The 14,772-nt window shown below is 37.5% G+C and overlaps 1 protein-coding gene across 3 annotated transcripts in view; it reads left to right on the top strand.

Annotated features, from left to right (window-relative positions):
• LOC139975241 (glycerophosphodiester phosphodiesterase domain-containing protein 5-like) overlaps window positions 1-14,772 on the top strand; it is a 48,003-nt gene that overhangs the window by 3,439 nt on the left and 29,792 nt on the right. For all 3 annotated transcript variants that reach the window (XM_071982983.1, XM_071982981.1, XM_071982984.1), the window contains exons 2-4: window positions 2,279-2,459; window positions 9,825-9,928; window positions 12,305-12,398. In XM_071982983.1, coding sequence (XP_071839084.1) covers window positions 2,328-2,459; window positions 9,825-9,928; window positions 12,305-12,398 — 330 coding nt within the window. In that variant the 5' untranslated portion in view covers window positions 2,279-2,327. The remainder of the gene's footprint in view (window positions 1-2,278; window positions 2,460-9,824; window positions 9,929-12,304; window positions 12,399-14,772) is intronic.

Below are 14,772 nucleotides of genomic sequence, written 5' to 3'. Positions count from 1 at the left end.
TTTATTATTGTTGGCCCTGACCTAATGAATATTCATGAAAAACAAATTTCAGGCCCATATTTGGGACCATCTGGGCCCAAACTATATTTCCACCTCAACTGCATTTTGGATCACATTCTTTGGACCCAAACTTTTGAGGTCCAATATATTTGGAAACATTTGGGCCCATATTTTTTGGTTTCCATTTTTTGGGGGAAATATAGTTTTGGGCCAGTTTGTTTCCATAGGCCAAATATTTTTGGGACCATTTAGGCGCAAAATTTTATTGGGCCCAAACTTGTAATAACTCCACAACCTTAAATCGGATTGTTTCCAATCTTGGAATTACAGTTGTTCATTAAGCTCTGGTAAATAGCTGGGCCTAAATATGCATTCATTTTATTCAACTATGATATTGGGTGATGACATACAACACTTTAATATTCCACTAAGCAAAGAACCATAGTGCCCATTAGGCTCTTGTTAGGTAAGTGGGTTGGGATGGTACCTGGGTATCTATCCAACTGACTGGGTTGTCTGATAGTACAAGGACCATGATGCTGGTTTGAGATAAGGGGGTTGGATGGGGTAGAATGGAGTTTCACCAAAATTCAGTGAAAATCAGTAACCGTGAAAATTAGTTGGGGAGGGGGAGGATGGGGAGGGGAGGGGAGGGGGAGGCAGGCATGGCCCTATTGGCAAACCCTGGTGTTACGGTTCTTGTAATACTTAGCTATTCTGTCAGTCAAGGCATAGCTACAGTGTAACCTTTAAGTCATTGTACCTCTCTGGGTACAGTACAGGACTTAGCTTTGGGTGATGCTCCTGATGTCAGAATAAAATTTACAAATTATGTAGATAGTGTTGGACCATGGGCATGTTTAAAGCCTGCTACATTGTCGTCCAATTGTGTGATATCATCGTCACATCCCGCCTGTCACAACGTCTTTGTCATTCTTTTTGCATTCTACAGAACTTTCTTACTGTAGGTAGTACCTACATTTACTCGACTCAAGCTGTCTTACTTATTGCCGTTCAAGATATGCACACCAGATCTACACTCTGCAGCACCTCGTTATCATATTATCACTGCACATCTTGTGACCCCCTTGTGGGTCAACCCCCACTGCCTCTTCCTTCCAATTTATGTACCCATTCCGAAAGGCTTAAATCAATTTCAGTTGAATTTTTTTCCACCTCTTGGAATCTCGTTTGATTTTGACGCATTGGATTCTGTATTTAGCTCTTCTCTGAATTCAAGTTAGCACACCACTGGTTATAAACAGGTTAGAACTAGACAGTATGTACAGCAACTTGCAAGTACAGTACATATGAAGTATCCTGTCAAAATTTGACATGTTAATGTAGATTCACTCGGGTCGCCAATTTCAATCTTCTAATACTGTAGTAGTTTTTCTTTGCTCTTTTCACATTGTGTTTGTATCATTTCCCTGTAACAGTATTTCTGCTGTTGATTTACTAATGAAGTTTATACCATGCATTTGACAGTTTTAGTGGGATTGCCTCAAGGTCTTGTCAAGTTTTTGTTTTCTGTTTCTGTTTCCATGGTGATTGCATGAATCAATGTAACTTGTTTGTCACTAATTTGGCCCTTACTGATGATGAGGAGGTTAATGTCTTCTTCAAGGTTGTATACATGTACGGCTAAACAGTCTAAGTTTCTGAGCAGTTCATTCCTTCAAATTTAGGAGGATGACACTATCAAGTTACAGTGAGTAATTCATAAAGGCTGTGGCTATTCTTACACTAGTCATAATAATTATTTATAAACTTTTCTTACGACATCTGCGAATTCATGCGCAATAAAGTAAATAAAGCAACTGCGCATGTAGTAGGGGTAACCCTAAATCCTAACCCTAACCGGAAATTATTGTTACTACTGGTCGTAAAAATAGTACTCCTGGTCGTAAAAATAGCAACTGCGCATGCATTATGTGACATTATTCTTACGACTAGTCGTAAGAATAGCCACTTTGATTCATAAATGCAGGATGGGATTGCAAAATGCTATGTAAAAATGGACAAGTTGTTATACGAGTCCAAAGATTGTACGTACTAATCCAGTATGTTTTTTTGGAGCCAAATTCAGAGCTTTAAAAAATGCTACACAAATAAACCTGTGAGAATGCATACATATGATCAAGCACATTTGCATGACAATAGATGTTTGTTTAATATATGACGAGGTCTACTCGATCAGGCACTTTAAGCTAAGTCGTTCCCGCCCGTCGACTCTGCGTCAGTTTTTGACGTTCCCTTCATTCTTTTTTCGCGACAGAAAGGGAATTCCTGCCGGTCGGACCAGTTTTAATCCAGAGGGGTGCACGATGGTGTCGCAGTCTCATATACGACTGGAACGAGAACAAAACTACCACAATCAGGTCTGTCTCTCGTGCATCGCCGGTTTATATGGCTGCAGATGGAAGAGATACAGAAGGTCCAAAGAGCCATCTTCTATCGTGAGTACAATATACATTCAGACAATAATTAAGTATTTCAATATTAATATACGATTACAGTAGATAAGGATCTTGCCATGCAAGAATTGGTGGAGGTCGTTTGCTTGTTTACCTGGTGCACTATGAACTCCCTCACAGTAGAATGATCGTGCAGTATGTCAAGCACTTGTGTTCTGTAGTTACTATTTACGTAGTAGTACTTACGTAGTAGTAGTAGACTAAATTACTCTTGTCTAATATGTACAATTCCATGAAAAAGTTGAAGTTAGAGTACCACAGTACCACTTGTTACCAGTCTTCAAATAACTCCAGTCGCCCTAAAACCTTCCCGGTCCCATATTGATGACATTGCAGCTAGCTGTGTGGACAGTGACCATTTTGTCTTCCTTCCAAATAGATCTACCATTCTGAAGGCATACATTTGTATTTCTAGCCGGCACTTTCGTTGTAACTTTGCTGATCCTACTGGTATTTTGTTTGTGTGTTTGTGTTTGTGTGTTTCTTTGTTTATGTTTGTTTGTGTGCTACAGTGAATTATCTGAATCTTTATACAGTCCTAGCACCACAGGTTCTGCCTTGTGGTGTCTCATGTACATGTAGGTAGTCATCTACAGTACAGTACTTATATTTACATGACTTCATATCTCTCCAAAATACTGTATCTCCACTCAACATACAGTATATTTATGATTGAAATATACCTTCACATCAACACAGCTTGTTATACAAAACCCTTGAAACCTTAATGCAGACAGTTTACACATGTTTTTTTTTAGGGTACTAGAAATCCATCCACTGTAACTTTTCTTTTTGTGTTCCGTTTTTCTTAATTACATGCGGGGATGGGCATCATAGTCTTTTGAAGTTTGTAGCAGTTACAAGTGTTATTTGCTCAGATTCGTCACTAATACATGTAACTTGCTTCCTGCATGTATCTATGAAATTGGGTTAGTTAATGCTAAATTGATACATAAGGTTGTAGACTAGACAGGTCTATATTACAGTATAAGAGAGTGCATGTGGTGAGTGGAAACAGGTAAGTACATTAGAATATTTCATAAATATTCATAGATAAAACAATATATTGTTGTCAGTGTAGGGTATTATGTCTACCGTAAGTATGAAAAAGTATATATAAAATGTTAGTAACTTTCCGTTTCCTGTAACTACATATTGTACCGTACAGCTGTAAAGCTGCTCACAGGACTTACTGTAGCATAATTTAGATAATTTTTGCTGCATGATATCACTTTTTGAAAAAATTTGCAGACAGTCACATAATTGCTTTTGATTGGTCAACTCAATTTACAAATCATCTGCACATTTTGCTATGGTGTTCTGTACAGCACAGTAAACATACTGAAGCACTTGCAGACTATTGCAAATGTCCTACTGTATCATAAATAATGACAGTTTGGCACTGTATTGATTCTTGTTTTAAATTTTTCACTGCCCAGTACAAGATCTAATATTGGGATACTAGGTACATTTACAGTCCTGTATAGGTCTGCTTATTGTATGTACAGTGCAGAGTAGATCAAGAAAGCTGTTTGTTCCTCAGGCAGTTGGAGACTAATAATTTATGTATGACTGCCTGTTTATCACTGTTACTATAAATAAACTGGGGCAACATTGAGGATAGCATCCATTGGACTTTTCTGATTAATAAGAAGAAAAATACAGTAGGCCCTCGCTGGATTCACTCTAAGAAAAATTGGAGCGATTTGTCTTGAAGCAGTGAGAATTAGAAATAAATTTGGTATTAAAATCTTGTTTGGGGTGATTGAGAAGATGATTAGATGAGGCTCATGTGGATGTACTGTAGTGCTGTTCATTGCATGAGCTCGATTTGTTTTCATAACATTTGCCAGAGCTTTCTTCGAAAAGGTCAATTTCATTTGTGAACTCCCCCGTGTGGACTTCATGGCATGCATGCACGGATGAAAAATACTTGAAGAGGGCCCTGCTCGATGTTAAATTAAGGGTAGAAGAAGGCTCACTGTAGAAGATGCTTCAGACCTGTGATGAAGTCGACTCAGCACTCACAATATGTGTACAAACATAATTCCAACCCACTAGAATGATATCAGCATTACACAAACCTCAGCTGTGCAGTTATATACTAATATATGAAAGGTACATCCAGTCAAAGGGTCTCCTTCTTTACTGCATTTCCCTCTGTTACCTAGTTTGGATATTAACTTTGCTCCTGGCTTACCTATCCCTCACAACCTTAGCACTCTTGCTCTACCTCTGCCTAGAGCGAACGGGCAATCTTTTATCACTTGAAGCCCTCTATGACAGGTCACCCCCCTCTCCCCCCTCTGTCATTGACCCCTCCTCACTCTATTAACCAAAGTGAGATTGTAAGGAGACAGGTAAGCTAAGAAAATGAAGAAAAAAAATATCCAAACCGGTAAGTTTTGGACCTTTTTACACATTGAAATATTCTGTAGCAAATCAAGTGTCATTCATTAATCCATCAATTTGTAAAATTGTGATTGGCAGAACACTTAGGAATCATCAGTTGTACCTGTTCTTGCTGTACATGTAATATGTAGAAGACACTGGCTAAATTTCAGAAAATCTGACCAACTTTTGTATGTTATTTTAATATTTTCTACTGTAGCACTGACAACTTATGTAAGTTGCAGCACATTATGATTAAATTTCCCAATTATTTAAACTATTTGGTTGATTCCTTTTGCATACAGTTTGTCGATTCTTTTAGGATTCTTTGCTCCACATACCGTCCAGTTGGTTAGGAGCTCGCAATCAAATCTTCTGCGAGCGTAAAAATGATCTACTCAGGCAAACAATAACAAACATTGACAATATTCTCATGACATTTAAACTTTCAGGTTCTTTCTCTAGCTTACCAGTATACAACAATATGTTCGAGTGTTTGCCAGCTGAGCTCTGCTAGAGATTACCTATGGTGGAGACAGAAGCCACCTGACATTTAGTACAGGCTTTCATATGAAGAATTTGTACAAATAATGTGCTTGTATTTAACCTCCCTTTGGCTGAGAACCTTCCTGGATATGTTGTGCATATACTGTAACATAACTTGAACAGTGTACCATTACAATAGTGTACATTACACAGTAAACCTGACCCAAATATGTATTTTACCTATTTTACTTCCGTCTGTCATTCATGGTGCATTGATCAAGCTATGCAGTGTTTAAATGATATGCTGTATAAATTTAAGCATAAGTGTGTGTTGTGTTGGCTTAATTAATGTTAAAAATGAAAGAAAGAGAGAAAAATCAACAATAACAACAAGAAAAAACAACTAATCTCTTCATTTTGGAAAGTATGTCATCTCTATATGAAAACATTACACCTATATACACCACTGAAGCATTGGAATCTTAGTGTACTGTGAAATTAACTAAAATTGAATAGAAACTATACAGAAGTTTTAAAGTAATTCATATTTTTAATACCTGTCCTGTACAATCATAAGCTAAAGATAATGGTTGGGTTAAATATTTATCCTCTTTTTAAGGCTTTTTCCCTCAGAGGACATACATGTATGCATTTCAATGCCCAGAGTGAGCACTTTTTATGGCTTCCAGTATACACACAGTGTTGCTGCGCCTTTCAATGCAGTAACATACTATTGACATACTGTACCCACTAGTAAAGTACCCTTCTCTAACAGCTGGCCAAATGAAAGTGATTATGCATACACGGACCATATCCTACTGTAAACACATAGGTATTAAAAGCAAAAATCAATCTTTTAGATTGAAGACTAGAGGCAGTTTCTATGTATTGGTTTTTAAAATTTAGGTGGAACCCCAGCCAAGTATTATTGTTTTATTTTTTTTAATAGTAAAAAAAAACATGCATGGTGTCATACTGTACATAGAGTTGACAATGGAATGGTATAATTTGATTACTTGTATGAGTATAGCAAAATCAAGGCAGTTACACAGTACTGCATACAGGGGGTAGGAAGCTTCCAAAAAGTGGGGGGGGGCACAACATCAGAGGGGCACTTTCTCATTCAACCACCACTCGTTATGCTATAAACCGATACACACCTTCCATATCACTTAAATGTATATGTGTTAGTATGCTATCAATACTATTTATTGAGATTGTTTATTGTTAACTGTGCTTCAAAAGATATGGGATGCCATTTTAAAAATAGCATGTACAGACTAAAAATAAATAATTAAAATAAAACATTAAAATTAACAAAGGCTTAAGATATGCAAAAGACAGTTCTTCATCAAAGGGGCACATTTTACAGTATATGCCAGTAGGGCACATTTGCTATTTTGGAAATAGTGGGGGGGGGGCACGTGCCCCCAGTGCCCCCTGGCTCCTATGCCCCTGACCACATATAGGACACCAAATTTATCGAAATAGTTAAAATTTCTGTCCACTGTAACCATTTGCTCATAAAATAGGCACTGAAATAGGTAGAAGAGTACAAAATAGTTTACAAGTTCTGTTAGCTATTTCCAGGCTGGATACTAGCCCAACTCAATCTGAATATAATATACACAGATTTAGTTTGTAATAAATTGAGTTTGTAGTACTAGATGAGATAAAAATTTAACTTTGAACTCTCCTCTCTTTAATTACCTGTCTCCAATATTCAACATGCTTTCCCATCTACGTACTTGACCTACCACCGACTTGGCAATGTGTTTTGAGCACCGCACAATTCTCCTAATCCCACATCGGGGATAATAACACATATCAGTAGTGGTTACATTACAATAATTAGGAATGTCATAGGAACTGAGGAGAAATTATATAATTAAGCTTCACTTTATGACACTTACAAAATTACATAATTTGTATGTCTGACATCATCATATCATCTGGAGCTCCACGATTTTTTTTGATCTTTCATTAATGTTAATCTCTTCCGTCGTGGATGAAGTCACTGAGCTAAAAGAATCCCACGCGATATAAATTTGTTTAGTCAGAAGTAGAGTATGACGACATACATGACTCATCTCGGCCGTTATCTTCATCTCAGGGATCGAAAACGGGAAGTCTGTAATGTACTGTAGCTTCTACCCCGGCATGATCTTTGGAAAATCTCCAAAACTAAAGAAACATAGATTAAAAACTAGGTCAAGAAGACAAGAGCACAGGGTGGATGCCAATATTTTCAACGACTACTCTTCCATCTGAGTTTGTCTCTAATGCGAGCTGATATTTTTACACATGTATATCCAAGCATGGTTGAGGGGGAGGGAAGGGGGGGGGCCGGAAGTGTTGATTGGAAATTTTGATTCAATTTAAACATTAGATGGGTTTGAAACGTGCACAGTTTGTTTGTATTTTGAAGAAATCTGCCGTTAAAAGTCAGCGGGATGAAACAGGGTAATATGAGTCAAGATTTGTGTTACAAGTGACTCAGACCTCCTCGGAGGATTTAGATTACGAGCTGGATTATAATTATCTCAGAAAATTATATGGAAAAGCTCTGACAGATATATAATTTCTGGCAATCTTGTCCATGCAGTCAGTGATCTATGTGTACTTTTGTTATTTATTATAGTCAGCATAGGAAGCCCTTCTTGTAATAAATCAGTTTTTAATTTGCAAAGTAATGATTCAAATGATAAAAAATAATTGATGGGATATATTTAAAAGGATTTACAGAAAAATTGGCATGCAGGGGTTTAAGGTAGCCTACCAACAGAGCTTTTCGTTATCAGTGACGTTGGCAACTATAGATAGTTATTCGGAGAGACAGAGGAGGTGGGGTGGTAGCTGGGGGTGGGGTAGGGTGTAGGGGTTACGAGAATTAGAACCTTTATTCTTGTATTAAAATGGCACTAGGTAATTGTTCATGTGGTGTGTGATGGCAAAATCATGACTTTTTCATAATATCTGTTTTTCTCACACCCCCATGCAACCTTCCCCCATGCAACCTTCCCCCATAACCCTACTGATTCTGCCTTTAGTATAGTATAGAGTAGTATAGTGTAGTGTAGTATAGTATAGTGTAATGTAATATAGTATAGTACAGTTCAGTACAGTGTAGTGTAGTGTAGTATAGTATAGTATAGTATAGTATAGTATAGTATAGTATAGTATGGTATGGTATAGTACAGTGTTTGGAAACCAACCTGGGAATAATTCATCCAGTCAAAAAATTGCATCTCAAAAATTCAAAATGCTATATACAGGTAAAGTGGTTAAGTTGCAAGAATGTAAAGCTGTGTAGCAGTTTCTACATGTAGGAACTATATAGTATTCAATGAGAGAAAAAATTCAGACTTCAAAAATGCTACAGAAAAATTTGACAACCAAATTTTTAACTTGCCAACATATTCTACACTGCCATGGAGACATGACTGTGAGGCAAAGCCAAAAAAATAAAAAATAGTGTGAATGTTTTATCTAAGGATTTTTTTCTTTATATTGCCCCTCCCCCCTCTCCCCCCTTCAAAATTAAAAAAACATTTTTTGGCAACAAATGTGACAGGAAGACAATGAAATAATATAATAGCAACAACACATATAGCAGCTAGGGATCATGTCGAGGCGCCGTTCCTCCTGAGTACTTTTCTGAGCATACAAAAAATAAGTCCAATTACCCTTGAGGAAATCTTGTTTGCCTAGATATGAGATTCTTCGTTTTGTCTGTTTTTTTAATTGGCTTACACTGGACATACCCTGAGGGTGATACAGGGTCATGGTACTACAATGTTCATAAAGCATAATTAAGACGCTTGGTACTTTAGAAGACGGCTCGGTAAAAAATTGATTTTTCTGTCAACAACTTTGTTCAGTAGAACAGGTCTACAGAATCTGTGCATCTCTGAGAGTTGTGTTCATTGAGAGAAAATGGTGTTTTCGAGCACGATAAATTGTTTTAATTTTGAAGAACTTTGCATGTTCTCAGTGCCATCAGATACTTGTAAAGCTTTAGATCGATCTGAAATGTATGGTTTCATCATTTCTTAATCATTGTCTGAAAAATAACAAAGAAATGGGAAACTACGAAATCAGTCTTCCCTTGCCGAAGGCAATTTAATGGATTTATGTAATGATCTATGTGATTGTGTGTGCGTGCATGTGGATGCGTGTATTGGTGTGGGTGTTTGGGTGTGTTTGTGTGTATGTGTATGAGTAACACCTTGGCTTATAAACATGATAACTCAAAGCATACATTGTGGTTGAACTTATGTGATATGTGGATCCATCATATTGAGCACAAGATTGGTTCTTGTGAAGGTCAAAGGTCGTGTGAGGTCAGTGGAGGTCAAGGTTTGAAAACCTATTAAACTTCATATTTGGTATGGGGATCCAACCATTGTGTTGTTATGGAGGTCAAAGGTCATTTGTGGTGAGCAATGTTATTTTTTTTTCTCATTTCAGGCAGAGAAAGTCTTTGCAGGAATCACAACTCTTTCATTTCTATGTGCAACAGCTTGGCTCTACTTCTGGATCATAGCAGAAAATGATGCCTACGACTTCAACAGGTTAGTTTATCCGTCAGTTCTTAACGTAGACATGAGGTACGAGTACAATGGCATGAGAACGAGTACAAGGTTCTATGACTGAGTACAAGTCTGTCTGAAGCAGGCTCCACAACCGGGGGGGGGGGGTTCACACACCTCCTGAGGGTACACACACCTCCTGAGGGTACAAGGCTTTTTGAAATAGACAACAAACACCTAATGCAAACAGTCAGTGCATGTTCTGATGTCATCTGGCATAAGTGCTTTTCCAAGTGTAAAGGAGGTGCAGAAAGGTGTAAAGAGGTGCAAAGAGGTGCAAGTAGTGAGCTAAAGGTCAAGAAGCATTGGTCCAAAGCGAAACTGACGGCCCAGACTGATGTTGCAAGAAAGTTGCTGGTTATAGCTAGGCCGACATTGACTTTCATTTAAGGTTGTCTGAACATCACAGGTGGACTCTTCTACAAGATGAGTGTATAGCTTTGTTTGTTCTGCAATTACACTGGCTATTCACTCTACTACTCATAGTCTACCCTCTCCTGATTTCAAACATATATCTAGTCGATAACATTTAGTACCATTTTAGCAGTGCATCATCACCGACCCACTTCAGGGTGAATGCCCATATCCTCTTCCTTATAAATCTACCATTTTGAAGGGTTACAACTACTACAATTCCAGCGTGATAGGCATCCGCAGCCTGGAACCTTGTTGGTTTTAATATTTAAAAAGACTAGAAATATTAAACTTGAAAGTCTTTGGTATTGTATATTCGGAGGAAAGAGGAAGTGGACGGTGACCTGGAAATCACTTCCCAGTTGACTCCCTCTTTTTCCCCTTTCTGAATCACCTCAGCACTTTCACCTACCCCTTTATTCCACTGTTTACTACAAGAAAGATAGAAAAAAAGAAACTTGTTTACTCAGAGGTGTGTTTGTTGTTTGCTTGTAGCCTTGTACGTAGAACATTTACAGTAGTTGTTTATAATATCTGAGTTGTACACTGGTCTCTTCCGACATCAGGTATACTCTCCAATCAATACTGTTACATCTGTTCCAATGAGGAGTTTAATTAAACTGGAAGATGTTAATACAGGTAAACATATATATGGCCTTGAAATGTAAACACTATGGGAGTAATATTGTACAGATGTATGGATGAAGGAGGCTTAGGGGAAAATTCATTTCGTAGCACTGTAGAGTCTACAGATGTAGTCTGAGAGACAATATATACAAGTGATTAAACTATCCTGACCTTTTAACGAACCAGTGGAGAAGTACTGTACATTCCTTTTCTCCATGGCAAGTGTGACCAAAATCACATGCATTGTTACAGTCATTTCTGGCATGCGTACAGTAGGTCTTATTTACGTAGACCGGGAAGGTTTTTATACCAGTGCAGCACTTTCTGTCCCTACTGATATTGTACATGTTATTACTTATTAGTATATATAGGTTGTACTGTACAGAGTGCCAGTGGCTTAATATTTACTTGCTATGTCTCGGTCCTCCTCCTCCTCCTCCTCCTCCTCCTCCTCCTAATAATGATATTATTAGTATTAGTAGTATTATTATTATTGTTATTATTGTTATTATTTTTATGATTATTGTTATTATTATTATTGTTGTTGTTGTCATTGTTGTTATTACTGTTATTATTGTTCTTATTTATATTGTTATTATTGGTATTTTTAAAATCATTATTATTGTAATTGTTATTATTATTAGTAGTATGATTATTTTCTTCTTATTATTATTGTTATTATTATTGTCCTCGTTGCCATTGTTGTTATTATTGTTATTATTATTATTATTGTTGTCATTGCCATTGTTGAACATAATTATTGTTATTATTATTATTATTTATACCACTTACTTTAAGTGCTCAATACAAAACATGAAGTCTGCTCACAAGCACTTTACAAACAAAAGAAGAAGTAGACATACAACATAATGCTGGATCTACAGTATTATATTCCTAATTATAAGTATTGCAGGATGAGATGTGTCTTGACAGTTTGCTTAAAAGCTTCTGGAGGCTTGTTGAGGGGCAGCCCAGGAAAAACTTTTCTCATTGTATTGTAAACAGTCAACATCGCGGTATGTCGAGACCGTAAAGATCTTGTTGGACGCTGCACCCCCAATCTAAAAATAATTCCTAAAACTTTGGCACTGTGCCCACTGTATGCCACTTTCGAAGGCAGCACTGTTTCTGCGTCGTAGCAACAGCAACAGCTTCACTGCAATGACTGAAGAAGTACCAGTATTAAATGTACAATCCATTTTGTAAATTCGAAACAGAATGTCAATATTGGGTCAAAATGTTTATGCCAATAATTCTGTAACCTTGTTTTTCTCTATTTTTTAATCCTTTTTCTTTCTTTGTCTCACTTCTTTGCAGATTTATAGCAGTTAAGACTCACTCATATTTTAACTGGTTCACCCTATTCTATGCACTTACAGTTCTCTGCGTGATCTACACCGGGCTTCTTGTGGTAAGTTTAGCCATGTGTTTAAAGTACTAAAAGGCGATAATTAATATCTTCTGGAGACAATTTTGTTTCTCAAAGTTATCCTGTACAGAGAAGAATTTGCCAGGTATTGTGCTACCTCGAATGCAAACATGATAAATCGGTTTTGTACAGGTACAGTATGTACACTGAAATATAGGATTTTCATAGCTAACAACTTTTGTTTTAGTCTTTTGGTAAACCTCCATACATAGCTACATTCAATGTGAAGTTATACCTTGCTGAAGAGTATAAATCTATTGTAGTGTATATTTTGTGGTGTGAAGATCAGAGAAGAATCAGTTCCAAATTCTGTAGAACTACTGTACATAGTTAACTGGATAAGCCGCAAGATAATCCTTTTGCAATCTGCTTGGATAGTCAGTTAGTTTGAGAGCATGCTGTAAATTCACTTCCAGGTACCAGGTCATAAATTTGCTTTGCTTCATTGCTTACCTGTCTCCTCTCAACATTAGTACCCTCGTTCTAGCATGTCTAGAATGAAATGGTAACCTTTTAGCACAGTACACCCTCTATGACTGGTCACTAGCATTTCTAGGGTGAACTTGTAGCCTTTTAGCACTGTACACCCTCTATGACCGGTCACCAACGAGTTAAATAAATCTGGAGGATTCATGTCAATTGGGCGCGCGCGTACCATGCATGGAGGGTCATGTGATGTGTTCCAGGGTGGTACCAAATTGATATTTCTCTGTAGCAGTTCGAGAATAGTGTTAGTGACTTCGTGAAAGATTTGCACCAAGACGGATCGGACATGGGAACTAACGGCGTAAGAAGGTACTGGTACTTCAAAGCTAATATGCTAACGTTAGACATGCTGGCACAGAACAAGTACAGATAAATTGGGCTTGCAGCGGGAAATGTCGATGTCTGAATTGTATTTCAAGAACGATTTTTTGTCGAAAGGATTGTTGAACTGGAGGGTGTCTAAGATCATGTTAAGTGTGTTTACTAGCTAACTCTGCAGAAGTTAAGAGAGTGTTCTCGGTAGACCTGACTTAACACATGCAGATAGTGCCTACTGCCTAACAGTAAGTTAATTTACAAGTTTATTTACAAGGGCAAGTTAATTACAGTTAATGCAGACAACGGCATTTTTAGTGAAGAATTTAGTTGAGAGTGTCGTCTGGAACATCGTTAAGTGTCGTCTGCTGTTCGCGTACATAACTCGATGTGTATTCATCAAGCACTGCATGTGAACCAAATCAGTAGTTCCACGGTTGTCAAGGGTGAGCGTTTGGTGCTGTGGGGAAATGTTTAGATCAGTGCAACCACGGAATTCTCCATGGAACAGAGCCTAATGCTGCTCGACAGGAATATAGCTATCACGTTAGGCTACAGGCACGGTTATTGCTAGGTAATGGGTGTCGTCTGCTGCTCTAAGCACGCATACACATTTACGTACTAGTTGGGTGAAATCATCATGCGTAATGGGGAGAGTAATATATTAGTACCACCCTGGAACACATCACATGACCCTCCATGCATGGTACGCGCGTATTTACTGTGTGATAGTTTCTCCAGATTCATTTACCTCGATGCCGGTCACTAGCATGTCAAGGGTGAACTGGTAACCTTTTAACACAGTACACCCTCAATGACCGGCCACTAGCATGTCAAGGGGGAACTGGTAACCTTTTAACACTGTACACCCTTAGTGGCCGGTCACTACCAATCAATGACTCTCACACTCATTCTAACACCCGAAGTGACAATATAAGGATGTGTTTTTCATGCATAGAATAGTCCGTGTTAAGCATTGATTACTCCCGGGGAATTTCTATAGAACCGAATAGCAATTGAAGCAGTTAAGCTTGTAAATTACCTACACACATTGTGACAAATAATATTGGTCAAGTTGGTCACCTGCCAAAAAGCTGTACAAAAATTTTTCACTATTTTTTACTTTTGCTTTTTTCGGACATTTTGAAATTAATGAATTTAATTCACCGTATTGGTATTTGGATTTAAGTAAAAAAATCTTCATGAAAATTTAACCAAAATCAACAGAAATTGCTGTATTTAAATAAACTGTGTTTTTACTACTTAACCTGATTTAATATGAACTGGAAACTTACCCAGGAAACAGGAAACCGGAAAAATGAGCGCTTAATGTCTTCTTTTGTCTGATAAATCCATTGACAGTCTTTGGAATAAACTTTAGCTGGTCACATGAAAGGGTTTAAACTTTGATCAGAGTTGTTTCAACAATCCTCAGAAATATACTGCCTAGAATGGAATTGATATAGGTCACCAGTTTACCACCAGAAATATTGTAGAACAAGGAACAAGTTCAGTGTTCAAATTTTGTGTAGCGGTTTTGAAGGCTTATAACTTC

This window comes from Apostichopus japonicus, chromosome 10 (assembly GCF_037975245.1).
Source record: "Apostichopus japonicus isolate 1M-3 chromosome 10, ASM3797524v1, whole genome shotgun sequence".
Classification (NCBI taxonomy): domain Eukaryota; kingdom Metazoa; phylum Echinodermata; class Holothuroidea; order Aspidochirotida; family Stichopodidae; genus Apostichopus; species Apostichopus japonicus.
This window is presented reverse-complemented; position numbering and strand designations above follow the sequence as displayed.